Source organism: Channa argus, chromosome 16, assembly GCF_033026475.1.
Source record: "Channa argus isolate prfri chromosome 16, Channa argus male v1.0, whole genome shotgun sequence".
NCBI classification, from domain to species: Eukaryota; Metazoa; Chordata; class Actinopteri; order Anabantiformes; family Channidae; genus Channa; species Channa argus.
The window spans coordinates 2,494,614-2,509,278 of record NC_090212.1 but is presented as its reverse complement, the minus strand read 5'-3'; the positions used below and the strand labels follow the sequence as shown (position 1 = coordinate 2,509,278).

At 39.8% G+C, this 14,665-nt stretch overlaps 1 protein-coding gene across 2 annotated transcripts in view; it reads left to right on the top strand.

Annotated features, from left to right (window-relative positions):
* trappc12 (trafficking protein particle complex subunit 12) overlaps positions 1 to 14,665 on the top strand; it is a 35,019-nt gene that overhangs the window by 10,955 nt on the left and 9,399 nt on the right. For both annotated transcript variants that reach the window (XM_067478653.1, XM_067478654.1), the window contains exons 4-8: positions 8,257 to 8,370; positions 9,450 to 9,588; positions 12,058 to 12,170; positions 12,419 to 12,491; positions 13,708 to 13,781. In XM_067478653.1, the coding sequence (XP_067334754.1) occupies positions 8,257 to 8,370; positions 9,450 to 9,588; positions 12,058 to 12,170; positions 12,419 to 12,491; positions 13,708 to 13,781 (513 nt within the window). The remainder of the gene's footprint in view (positions 1 to 8,256; positions 8,371 to 9,449; positions 9,589 to 12,057; positions 12,171 to 12,418; positions 12,492 to 13,707; positions 13,782 to 14,665) is intronic.

The window sequence follows — 14,665 nt, the reverse complement described above, 5'->3', positions numbered from 1 at the left end:
ATTCCACTGCAAACATCACAGCATACGTCACTTATGTTCCTATGCTGTAGACCAGTCCACCCAAGTATATGCCAGTTTTTCTAATGCCACTGCTCACTGTTGTCATAGCCTATAACTTTACAGCTATGATTGTGTAGTAACTGATGGCTGTTAAAATCAGGTATTGGACATTAGTTGTCCGAACATTCCTAAACTCTATGGTGGCCTTTAGAGCTCAAATCAGTTCAACTTATAAAAAAACATCTTCATCACTTTAACAACACAGTGTAGAAAACAAAATACTACAAAGACAAAATGCAACCAAATACAGAAATGCAATGCATTTGCAGATAGGTGTCACAAGCTGCAGTGTTTCCAGTAGGCCACTAAGAAGTGAGGAACATGGCTGGGACACACTTGTTGTTGCTATGGTGACTCATTAAGTTATAGGAGTCAGATATATTTAGACAACACATCTTAATCATGTGCAAGCTCACATTTTACAGCATTCACTGATAAACTTTTGTTAGTACAATGTTATTGATAAAAATTATAATTGAGCAATTTTCTTTTCCAGATCAAGCATCATTACCTTGAGGTCTCTCTGCACTGAGAAAACTTATTGTGTGTGCTGTACTTTGATAGTACTTGAATGTGAATCAGGCCCAAGACAGAACTTTTCTTCAGCACGGTACTCCGAGAGAAGAAAACACAAAAGGGAAGTGATACATGCTATTACTGTTGTCATCAAGTCTGTCCAGTAGCTTGCTAGTCAATCAGTGGTGGATGTTACCCAGAGGAGCATTACTTATAACTTGGAAGTTGTGAACCATCCTTGGGAGTACTTTGTGGAGTTCTCTTGCAAGCCATGAGCTGGTACAGTGACTTCACACAATGTATTATGCCAGTTTGTATCTCAACGTCTCCTGATGGTACTGTTTGTCCAGCAATTGCCTATGGGAGACAAAATGGCTACTGTGTGAAGTTTTATTAGTACTATAGTGAAGCAGGTCATCTTCCAGCTTGAGGGCAATATTCTATCCCCTTGTTGAAGTGTCTGTAGACCAACTACAGAGGCATCAAAGAAAAGTTAGCCGCCGCAATAAGTGGCATACACTTTTAGCATATTACTCATGTTTTTTTCCATCAACCCGCTGTGTGATCCAGAGTACTGGGACTTAATTGAAGTAGCACGGGAGCTCCTTCTGTTAACTAAAGCTAGTGTGAGGAAGCCTTTTTAAGTCTGATTTGCCTGGAGGCTTCGGGTCATGGAAGAGAACAAGTGGGCGTCCGTTTGTTCATCAAGCTTTGTTATGCAGGGTGTTTTTTTTTTAATTCACCAAAGCTAACAGGCATTGAACTTATGATCTTCAACACAATTAAGAAGCCTCACCCCTTTTAAACTCACAACGAGACTAATTATATGTGTGTGTGTTTGTGTAAAAGAGAGAGGGTGGGATGTAATGAGTGTATGTTTTCCTTGCATAGGTTTGTCTGGGTGTATGTAAGTATGTAGGAGTGTGTGATACATTGTAACTGTTTGTTGAAATGAGACCTGTAAATTCTTTTCACTGTCGTTGTTTTCTGTTGTCCCAAACCTACTATAGGACATGCTCTCAGTAGGTGACGGTTAAAAATCTATTGTGAGTTACTCTAGCTTACCTGTCAAATTATCAAAGTAAAGGACTGGAAGTGCATTGCTCAGACCTCTGCTTGCAAGTTCCACCTCAGTGGCTCTTGGATTTGAGTACTTGATTTGGAAACCATCTTGGGTGCTGCTTTGTTGCCACCCAGTGTGGTCCCACCAGATTTTTTCCTCCGTTATTTCCATCCTCTTGTCTTTGTTCGGTCAGGATCAAAGGCAAATGTACTACACGCCTATCCTGAAAAAGAAGCAACAGTGAACCACAGAAAATGGCCTTTCTTGGCTATCTTAGTAGAGACATACCTACACAATCCCAACACAGTTCTTTCAGTAAGTCTCCATAGACAGTTTCTCATTTAATATTACTGGCAATAAATCATCGCTGTAATGCCTCATCATTTGATTTGGGGGTATCTGATTATGCCTTATTGCGGAGTCATTTGAGTTAAGCTATATTATTAATCGCCATCAGCCTCTGTTTTGTTTTTTTTATCCTCCCACTGCCCATTCTGTGTTAATGGCAATCATTCAAACCTGAGCAGCAACAGTGTGGTTTGTATGCATGATGGGATTAATGACATGCATAAAGCATTTGAAAGGTCTTGTGAAACTCAGTGGTTGTCATTCTGTTCACCACTTTCAGACTGACACATTGGAAAAATACTCATGCACATTAAAGGATAGTCCATACTGACTATAGTGGTTATCTGACCTGTCCTCTAGCGCTACAAGATTTTTAGGGATATGTCTTTACTACTGTTGGGTACATTTGCTTTGAAATTTTATATAGATTTATACAGATGTATGGTTCCCAGATGTGAACTCCTAATTTCTTTTGTGATCCCCTGGCACTAAAGACCAACATAAAGCACTTTCTGACCTAAGGAACCTTTTCTAATTCTTAGAACTATAACTGGAATCACTCCTTGTTTCATGTCTTTGGCCTGCAGGGACTACAAACTATAGAAGGTCTTAGAACATTGTTCTGAACCATTTTCTCAGCTGAATAGGAACCATGTTTGTATGTATGTTGACTGGCCAGACACTGAGCCAATGAAGCATGGAGAGGAGGCTCAAGCTGTTGTAATTTTTTCCTAGGTCAGCTGCTTTAGGTTTAGCTATTTTTTCATGTAAGAAAGTCCCCATTTGGATCATTAATATGTAGACAGTTCATTTGAATGAAGTTTATACATTTGTCCCAAATTTTTTAGCATTGTGGTGATCTCGACAGCCTGCTGCACAGCTCTAGTATAACTCCCCGCTCTATGTCTCTTCTGGGGAAAAAATTGCCAGTTTAAGGATGATAGTTTAGATTTAAAAGATGCTGTCAGTTTGTCCAAATGGATATGAAGCAAAGGTGGCAGGGGAGACAGGCATTTCTTAATGATTGGAGCAGCCTACTGCATGCTTCCTACTGCACGCCTGGCCTGTATGTCCCCAGGGAACGCTGGCATGCAGCTGGGATCAGTGCTAAAGGCTCCAACTTGTTGCATTTTGTTGTGGGAGTGTTACTTTATTAAGCTTTATTTTTTCATCATCAGCTATCTACAACCCAGCCCCTGAAAGTAAGCAACCAATGTTCATCCTCATTCCTGAGGCGCGAACAGTTTTATTTATTTATTTATTTATTTTAACTTTACCACTGGCTTATGTTCATAGTATTTTACTTGTAAGTTTGTAAGATTAAAGCGGGTGTCTGAGTTAAATTTGACAAGTTATTGTCATTTACCAGAAGGGAAAGTTGAAAATTAGCATTTTATTGGATATTTTGAAAGCCTGCAGACTCTCCACAAATCAATGTAAGAATACATAAATGGATGCCAACTGTCAACCAGCCTATATCACTGTTTTGTTCCTACTGGCAGAGCAAATGGAACCAGAGAAAAGGCCTTGGGGAAGCCCTAAGACTAAGTCCCTAGAACTGTTTGGTCGGCGCTTAATAAAACAGTGTGGCCCCAGTAACCAAGTATGATCACGATAACACAGGTCACTGTGGTTTATCCACTGCTGTGTGGCTGTTGTTGAAATGCATCTTATATGGGCTGTTCTGATAGCACTTTTTCCCCATGCTTACATGACATGTAGAAAGCAAGATTAATTAGTTCTTTGTTGCTTGTTGTTAAGGTCTAAATGAAAGATATAATTTCTACACACTCTAACAATCATACTTTAGTTGAAGGGCATAAATCAGACAATAAATGAAATTTTTATGATTCGTCAGAAAACAGGGTCTACCACTTGGTTGAGCTGCCAGTGTTAGGGAGGCAGTTTAAACAGCCAAGCACAAGTTTAATTTCTCATTCTCTACAATTGTGTGAACATTTTGATAATGATATGCCAAAAAAAACATTTTACTATACTCTGTTTGACTCACGCATACACAACTTCTCAAAGTATGTATTCTAATCTCTGTGTTTTATATGAAAAAATAAAAAAGTTGTTGCAGAAATGAATGTAATCCATTTATGCCTAGGATAACCCTAAACAGAACAAGTCAAACGGCAGGTTCTGATCCATTTATTATGTGGAAATATATAACTCTAATGTATATCAAAAGCTGTAGACAATACCCCTTACATCCTAATTGTTAAATTAGCTTTTTAAACACAGTTCAGCTCTTCTAAGATTTTTTTTTTTATCAACAAAGTCGGACCCCAGCCATTTGAGATGAGTTGAGCAGAAACACCTGTCATTATCTTACTCCAGAGCAATTCTAATCATTAAACATACTTTAATAAAGACTGATCCTCGACCCTTGGTCGCTAACAGTCATCACAGCAGGCCTGCTGTCTGCTCAGCTCATTGCTTCTATTATACTTAGTGTTTGTAATCTTTAGTTTGCAGGGGTTTGGGTCAGAACATAATGATAAAACCTCATGTAAAAATATTAAAGCAATAAAGAAAACATAGACGCAATGCAGCATTGTTATGTAAAGCACGAGCTGAAGTTCACTTCTACAGTTTGTGGGGATATTATCACTTTGGCTCCTTGTGGTGCCTCTCTGCAGCTCCCTTGGCCCTTAGCTCACTTTATTTCATCTCCTGCTTTCCGCTCTGCTACCACGCTGCTCCCTTTTTTTCTTCTTCCAACTCTTTTGGCGCAGAGTTTGTGCTTTTCTGTCCAACTTTGGCTTCTGCACTCTTTCACTGCAGGTTTCTTCCATGCATATCCTGCTTATCCTCAGTTGAAACTCCTTATCCCTCTGTGCCCTATCTCAGCTTTGTGTATGTGTGTGCAGGAACACAGCTACTGTACACCACTGCTGGCAGTTCTCATGTCCCTACTTACTCTGTATCTCAATCTCACACAGACATCTAGAAACACACAGTCGCACACCTGTCTTCCTATGCCCTATGGCAGGGCAGCAGTGTACTGTAGCATACTGTAGGATATGTGTGTGTGAGTGACTGCAGCTGCTTTTGGCCATCCAGGCTGCCTCCTCGTTTTCAGCTTCATTTCCCCCCCTAATGAAGATTCAGAGGCAGCGCAGCTACTGGCACAGAGGAAAGGAGAGGAGGGAGGGATGAATGAGGAAGAAATAATAGAGGATCAAACAGTGACGATGGAAAGAGAAGAGAGACAGAAACAAGAATCAGCGGGAAGAGAGGGGACCAGAGAATAGATAACAGAAACGATCATGGTGTAGGGAAGGAAAGTATGGCGAGATACTGAGAAGAGGAGGAAGGGAAAGAGTGAGGATAAATGTGCAAAACAGAAAAGATACGACAGAGAAAGGAAGAGGAAAAGAATGATGAGTTTTGAGATAAAAATGACTAGAAAGAAAGTAGCCCTCTCTCTTTCCCTCTCTCTCCTAATTAGCTCCCTGGCTGTGATGAATGGCACAGCACTTAGAACCCAATCAGCGAGCCGACCTTGTCATGTGTTTTGATGGGGTGGGGTAACTATACACCCCCCACCACCCTCCCACCTCTGTCCCTCTCTTACCTATTGTACCACCTCCTTTGGAAGCAGATGCTGCTAATATTTAGGTGTGTGTGTGTGTGTGTGTGTGTGTCTTTGTGTGTATGTGTGGGTCCTTTGTCCTCCAGCATCGCTCTACACACTGGTGTAGACACACACTTTCACTTGTGCATTTAAGCACACACCTCAATTCATACTGTGTGTAGGGGATTTTCTTTTGTAATTTTAGAAGTGACATTAACATCAACTTAGAGTTGAAACTGTCATATAAGATAAAAGAACATCCTCTCCCACTATTTTGCAGTAGCTGTAAAGCTGTAAATTCAAGACCTTAAAAAGGCACATGCTTTTTTGTTTTTTTACATTGTCTTTCAGAAGAAGCTATTACATTCCACTACTTTTCCACCAAGAAATCTGATCAGGATTTGTGGTAATATATTTTTATTAAAGTTAATATTAAAAAAGAAGTACATTATTTATATCAATTTTTTTTATATTAGATTTGGTTTTCTAAATCTCTATATATTTAACAGTTAATTTATCAGAGAGTGGTGCAATATGGCAAATAAAAGAAATAACCAGACCAACCAAAAGCAACAATTTTTGGGAGAAGCAGATAAAGATTTAAGCCTGTCTGTGTTGCAACCAGATGTCATAATCTGAACTATAAAAGTCCTTCAGATCAAATCATCTGAACTAAAGAAATCTTATCCAAGGACCTCATCTTAAATCAAAAACGTTACATCACAACACCTGGCCATCTTGTTATAACTACATAGCTATAACTGAAACCTGAGCTAGAGGCAGAGAGCTATTTTAATATAGGGATATTGGAGGGTACCTTTTTAATTATAACGAGGAATACCAAATTTGAACCAAAGCGTTAGAGTTAAAAAGTTGGGAAATAACTTGGTGAACATTCTCTTGTTCCAGCTTCTAAATTTTGGACTGTTCGTTGGATATCTTGATCTCTGGGAATTTGTAAAGGGCATTTATTTTCACCATTTCCTTTCTTTAAAAAAAACCAAACAGGAAATCAATTAATCAATAGACTTAGACTGCAGCACAGAACAAGCCACCACGTGATCGCTCAGGTTGTAAACAAATTCAGGTAAACAGTAAAATTATTATGTAAACTGGCCTTTGGACTCTATATATCTGATCATAACAGGTCTTAGTATTAGGCAAATAGAAACTGAGGTGAATAAGAAAATAATATTTTGTTCATCCATGTGTATTTTTAAAAAATTAAGCCAAAAATAAAAATCTGGGCAATACCCCCTTACTGCTTCCATAGGATTTAGGAGTAGAAGTTGCAGACAAGTGCTGCTAATCATCAGCCATTGATTAACTGATCATCAGCAGGTCTGCAGACCTTCATAAAAGCAGACGTTTGGCAATTTGCTTGTCTGGAGCATTCGGGTGTTAGTTAAAACAATGCCAAGAGGAACAGTTCTAAGCAATGGTCTTTACAGCAGCAGTTGTTGCTGCACTCGAATTTGGAAAGGGTTATAAAACCATTTCCAAACAATTTGGAGTTTCTATAGTGACAACACTTAGAAACAAGGGAAAAGCATTTAGTTGCCAATCTTCTCAGCATTGCACATTCCAGCACATTCACTCCTAGGTTAGGCCATGCAGTGCTCAGAGAAATACAAAAAATAAGCCTACAGGCCTCATGCAGCATGTTAAATGTTAAAGACCATGACAGCACAATTAGAAGAAAACTGATTTGATTTGTCCTTAATGACCAGCACCATGTTTAGTGAAAATCAAGCAGAGCCTTTCACTTTTGACCTTTGACCTACTAGCACAGCTGTGAAGGGGTGATGAATTGGCCTTTTTTTTTGCTGCCACAGGACCAGGGCACCTTCTAGTCATCGAGTCGACTGTGAACTCCCCTCTATACCAGAGGATTCAAAGGCAAATGTAATGCCATCTGTCTAACTAAAAACTAAAGCCTTGTTTGAAATTGGGACATGTAACACGACAATGTTCCAAAGCTCATCCGTAAATCTACAACAGAGTGGCTGAAAGAAATAAGATATAAGGAGAGCTGTGCAAAAGCTGCCCAAAAACTTCAATAAAATGAAGCTATTTAGTAAAGAAGAATGGGCCAGAATTCCTCCACAATGATGTAAGACTGATAAAGTCAAAGAGGAAACAATTACTTTAAGTTACGGATGCTAAAGGTGGACCTCCAAGCTATTGAATTATGGGAAGGTACTTAGTATCACCCATGCTGTTTTTCTTTTCTTTTTTTTTTTTTTCATTTTTGTTAAATAAAAATTTCACAGTGAAAAAGTTTAATAATAGTTTTTATTTGTCTAATACTAAGACTTGCTATGAACAGATGATTTTTTTAAATTATGTTTCTACACAAAAACGTAGAACTAAAAAAAGGGGTACTAACTTTTGCACGTGACTATACATAGTGCATACATTTTACATGCAGAATACAAAACCCAGATAAAACCGTATGGCAAATGTGATATTGAGCGCAGACCAGAGATGCACAGAATTATGTACAGTGTGAAAATGCCCATTTTAATTGCAGTTGGCTAAATTAAAAATTGCTGTTTTAGAGCTGTTTGATATGATCACAAGCTCCAGAACATGTGGACTCCCCATGTAAGCACAATAGAGATAAAAAAAAAAAAAACTGTTCCAGTATTTGTTTCAGTTATATTGTTTCTTTTCTCCCTTGCAGAGTAGCAAGAACTGGCGGGCGGCAGTAGATCTGACGGGCCGGCTGCTGACAGCTCATGGCCAAGGATATGGAAAGGCTGGTCAGCCAACCTCCCACACCGCCGACTCACTGCAGGTAGTATGCCAGTGGCTTTCTCTTCATCCATCCATTCATCTGTCTTTCTAGCAGCCTTTCTATCTTTGTGTTTCTGTTGGTGCTAGAAAGGATTGAAGCCAAGATGAACAGTACATTACACTACATATGAACTTAATAATTCTCCTAGAATACTTGAAAACTGCATAAATTGTGCAACTAACGTGGCTGTAAACAGACCAAATGATGATATGATATGGTAGACCCAGTTATTTTGTTATTAGTTCATGTTTGTGCGAATGCTGTGGGGCGGTAATCATTCAGGCAGCAGCTTTAAAACCAGTTCTGCAAGGCTGGAACCCCTCTGGCCAGACTGTAATCTGATTCTCGATTAGTCTGCAAAGTTTCATCAGTAGTGTGTGCTTGGATTAGCATTCTTTGCATCTGTGTAAAGATCTGGTCTATAAATTAATTAATTAATACAATACACAGCTTTCAACTGCCTAAATTTCATCATAATAAACATTCATACTGTATAGATTAGATGTATTTTATGTGCATCAATTAGACTCCTGTATTTGTAAAAGGAAATGTAGCGCCAGGCAAATGCCGCATGGTGTCTGTGTCTAAAATGATTTATTGTAGTTTTTTTATTAATAGGTGCTCGTGTTCTGGAAGTATATAAAATCCCTCAGTGGAGGGAAAAAAGTAATGTCCTACTAACAGTTTAACAATGCAGTGCTCTATTTTTTATATTGTATAAATGAGAAAACAATTATATAAATGATAGCACTGTGTAACTTTATTACAGTGTTGCAACATGTTATTACATAATGGGGTTTTTACTAAAATTAATATGTGTTTTTAATTTTAGGACTAAAAATAAGATTCAAATCTTATTGATTTCAACAGTCAAATGACACACACAAACTATATTTACATGGAATATATATATATATATATATATATATATATATATATATATATATAACTGTCAGAGGTTCCTGCTACCTTGACCAATGACATAAGATGATTTGCATGATGCATCTTCTTTTTATGTGTTGCTTTTGCACACTAAATATTTGTGTTACAAATGGAGAGTGTGTTTGTATGTGTTCCAGCTCTGGTTTGTGCGGCTGGCCCTGCTCACCAAGCTGAACCTCTTCCAAAATGCTGAGCTAGAGTTTGAACCCTTTGGCAACCTGGATCACCCAGACCTCTACTACGAATACTACCCCACTGTTTACCCTGGGAAGAGAGGTATATGCGCACAAACATATTCAGCTTTGTTTAAAACTATAACACCATCTGTCCTTTTTGGGTAGTTATTGACCTTTGTGTAGGCGGCACACTTTTGGTATTGATCACAGAAAATTTTGTATACAATTTCTTGTGCTGTAAACCTAGACATTGTTTGATATCTCTCTTCATATTTCACATGTGAGAAAGCTGTTCTTTCTCTTTGAGAGGCGACTGTAGCTCGAATAGTTGTAGATGGTGCTGAAAAGCTGCTCTGAAACTCTTATCTGTGAGTTTTGAATTTGTTATTAGCCTGTTCTCTAAAAGGATTTAGCATTTTCCCCATGTTTTTTTTAGGATACACAAGCATACCACCACAGTCCTATTAAATATTCAAAGGAAAGTTTCTGCCAGGAGCTTGATATTAGACTGTATCATCGAGAAGCTCCAACAACTCCACTTGTCTCCAGCAGTTCTTTGGTTTTGTTTTTCCTCTTTTTACGCCGCATGAATTGCTCTCTAATGTATTCCCATTACTTTGGATCTGCTTCACCCCTCGGGCTACCACAGTGAAAGCAATAGTAGAGACACAGCTACTTACACACACACACACACACTCACATACACTTGTATAAAACAAACCAAACTTGAAGCTACACTGCACAGTTTCTTAAGATAGCACCAATTGACTTTCCATTGCTCAATATTAAAGTCTTTGTGCCCTGGAAGGTGTTCGCCGACAAACTGGCATGCGTTGTGTAGCTTGGCATCAAAAGTCGAACATTTCTCCGGCCAAGCAGTTGCATTGACTACCTGTTACCCTTGATTGCACTCTGACAACCTTAAGAGACAGCTGCCTGTGTATTGCTCTCTGAAGAATTAGGATCGACTGAGTGCTTAAGAAACAATCAATGTTTGTCAGTTATTAATTTGCTTGCCAAATAAAAAGTTGAGTCCAGTTTCGCCTCAGACACATTAAGATCAGTATGGCACATGCTTAAAAAGTAGAGTTTATTCATGCTCTTTTTAAAGCTGTATGATTTATTATCAGTTATTAAATATGACATGTAAAGATCACTAAATTAAAGTTGAGATGCAGAAGTTTTCTCATAGGCTAGTGCTAACCTTTCCTGCTTTTTTGAGAAAAGCCCATTCTTTTTTTTTTTTTTTTACCTTATCAAACACAGATCTTAGCCGAATTCACTTGTGTTAAACAGGTCCAACAAATGTGCAAAAAGCATTTCAATGCATAGAAATCATTCGCACCATCAATTTGAATATTTTAGAACATGCATTTTTACATTTACAAGCTAGCAGTCCCTTTAGCCTTCTAAGCTATGTGTTCTGTTTGTTTGTGGCACCCAGCATTTTGAATTCCAGAAGAGGAGGATTGTACGCCGTTGGATGGTGCTTTTTTAGATAATATGATAATATGCTTTCTATTTTTAGATTAAACAGGGTTTTCCTCAGATTCTTAAATATCTTGATGGTGTCTTACCAATACATGATTAATATGTCACTAGTAACAACAGAAAGCAGATCCCCTGATTGAGGCAGTTCCATTTAGATTAACTTCATTTGCCCCAAACATTCAAAGAAGTGCAGGCCTGGTAACAGGGTATCATTTAAATGTAGTATTTGTTTAATGGGTTGTTCCACTTCTCGTGTACAAAGTTTCACCAACGCTTCATTTTACGGGACACTGTAAGGGTATTAAAAGCCTTCATTTAAAGCTGATGAAACTTGCTGACCCTCAAGAGAAACCAAATAAAGACTCAAGGCTGGAGAGAGCAATGTCCAGTCAGCAGGAAGACAAAATGATGTAACAGAGGGCAGCAATACAGACACTGAGGTAAATGGGGGGAAAAGGAGTGTGTATCTACTGTAGATGGGCTAGTTGGAAAGAAGAAGCAGACAGATAAGCGATAGAAACAGAGCTTGCAGAAGCAGCCGCAAAAGATGGACCAGCGAGCAGAGTTTCAGATCTGATTGCAATATCAAAGAGACCCTGATGAAAGCCCTGGGACTCACCTGAATATAGGGTCTTTCTAAGGGATATTTGTGTGTGTGTGTGTGTGTGTGTAAGTGAGTGAGTGAGTCACTGTGAGACAGTGTGAATGATGAAGAGGCAGAGAGAGACAGAGGCATGAGGCAGAGAGATGAGTGATGGAGCTGTGCAGCACACAGAGAGAGAGATGAGAGGGTTTAATAAGCAGCCATACGTAGCTCAATGCCATCTGTAGGTTCCTGCCTCCAGGGCTGTGTGCAGTCTGTGTGTGGGTGGATGGGTTTATATTCTCATCTCGCGCTCTGTGTCTTTCTGTCTCTCTCCACCTTCCCTTTCTTTTCTCTCTCTCTCTCTCTCTCTCTCTTTTTCTCTTTCTCTCTCTTGCTATGTCCTCATCCCACCCTGTTTCTTATATTCCCCTTTTCCTCACACATTTTCTCCAACCCTGTGCTGTTTTTCCATCGTCCCTCCCTCCTAACCAGGCTCCATGGTACCGTTCTCCATGCGGCTGCTGCATGCTGAGCTTCCTCAGTACCTGGCCAAGCCCCAGGAGGCTCTGGACCGCCTGCACAGTCTCAAAACCGTCTGCCTTGCTGTAAGTATACACACACACAAACACAGTCTTTAGTAAATGTAAAGATATAGCATTCACAAAATAAAACTACACCCCACCAAAGCACAAGCCTTACAAAGCCTTAAGCCCACCTGTGTAAACAGCCAAATGTGGAAGGATTTGAAAGTTATTGAATATGCAGAATCTAATACACACATGAAAAGCCTTCAGCACTAGCAGTAAAGCAACTTGGCCCTAGTTTAGAATTCTTCTTCTCCACTTATTAACAGATTCTGGAGAACTTGGAGAAAGGCTTGGCTGAGGATGGCACCATGATCACCCTAACACAGGAGAACAGGCAAGGTATGCACACACTCACACAGACATTTGGCCTCAGTCCCAGACTGCATCACACTGTGGGTGGAGAGTGAGGTCATAGGCCCTAGTGGGTAAGACACACACACACACACACACACACACACACACACGCTTACACACAAGCTCTGAGGCAGAGACAGACCTGGTATAAGACTGCAGCATACCTCATTCATACACACACATACACAGTCTCTCAGCCACACACATACACCAATGCAGTGATCTAAAAGTGTTTAGTACCTCACTACTCTGCTACTTGCACTGAATATCAAATGCTCTCTCCAGCCCTTCATGCCAAGCAGATCAATACAGCTCAATCCTATCCAATCCACTCACATCTGAATAAGTATGCTGGGGAAATAGGCAGGCACCCTCATCTGAAATTCACAAGGTTTAGTTAGACATAGCTCCATACACCGTTAGTTAGACACACCTTCATACACCCTAATGTTAATGGACTCAATCTTTTCTACTCTTTTTTTTTTTTTTTTTATACAAGTTTATTACCCCACCGAGCACTAATTTAGCAACTTTTTCAAAGGTTGTGTGTCCACTTTCGATAAAGCAATCAGAAGCCATTTAATCACCTAGGTGATCGGGTGAATAACAACAAGCCACATGCTGAAGCTGAGCTAAACATACAGTACAAAGTTGTTTCCTTATAATTGGAAAAATCTGGCAGGGTGACATGTGTGCGAGTATATGTGTGAGGGTTCTCTGGTTCTTCAAGTTTCTCCCCTTTCTAAAAGCAGCATAATAGCCATGCCCTCTGTCTCTCCTCTCTCTGCTCACACAGACAGTCAACAGTCAAGTCAATAACACAGGGCCTTGCCTTCGCACATCAGACCCCCACTGAGTGATTAGCTCTTCTCTCCAACACGCACAGACACACACAAGTGCAGCAATGAATACTAATAGGCCTGCACACAAGCTCTTCCACTGGGTGCACAGGGAAAGAAGAGTATGCCGCAGTGTCTTCCTCACCACCTCGCCTTAAAATAAACCCTGGTGTGGAGGGGGGAGCGATAGAGGGGAGGTGTAATCAGAGGGATGGAGGAATTAAAGCAAATTTCGAAGGCATGCAGGGGAAAAGGGCAACGTTAGAGAGACACCCAAAAAGGGAATAAGATGGCAAATTGCACTGTAAGAAATAAACCTGTGTCTCTGTCTGTCTTCTTCTTTTTCATTCCCTGTTTTTTAGCATCTCTTAAGCTGTGGAGGTCTCGCCTGAGCCGGGTCATGTACTCCATGGCCAACTGTCTACTGCTGATGAAGGTAGAGGTGTATGTGTTTGTGTGTGAGCGCGTGTGTGTTGTCATCAGATTGTTTGTGTGTCACAGTGTGTTGTGTGAATGTGTCCTTGTATGCATGTCTGAGTCTGCCCGGATGTGTGTCTGCATGAGAAAGTGTGCGAGTGTGAGAGAGTCTCAGAGATCTCTGATGCCAGGCTGGTGGAGGATTCACAGTGAAATCCCCCCAGACTGACCACTAATTGGATTCTTGGTCAGTGAGCGAGAGAACGACAGAGAGGGAGGGAGAGAGGGAGGATGAGAAGTGGACTTGGATCAGACTGAAGAGAGAACCACAGTGCCATCTACTGGCGATTTACAGTATTTTTTTAATTACCTTGGCTCAGTTTGAGTTTAAATACACAATACTCAACATTTTCGAGTACATATACGTTCATATTTTTTGAACATAGTTTTTGATTAAATAAAGTTTTCGTTCATTACTTTTTGCTATTAAAATGAAAAGTCTGATTCTTGAAACTTTGGGTCTCAAATTCTTGGGGTCTCAATTACCCATAAAGTGCATAGTTTAATCAGACTTTTCATATTGATATGCAATTAAACAGTGTTTACACATCATTGTCCTGAAACTCTAAAAGCAGTAAGTGAAAACTGTTTTAAAACACTTGCCCACAGACACTTCGACATATATAGCCGGGACCAGGGATCGAACCCTGTGGTCCGTAGGCGACTGCCTTACCGACTGAGCTACAGCCGCCTATTGTTTATAATATCAGTGCTAAAATATCGGCGATAATAAGTAACCATTTGCAACATGCCATAACATGAACATCTCAAGTGAACATACAAATAGAACAACCATGGTGAAATGTCTGAGCTAACAGACACAATGCTAATCCAAACTAATGA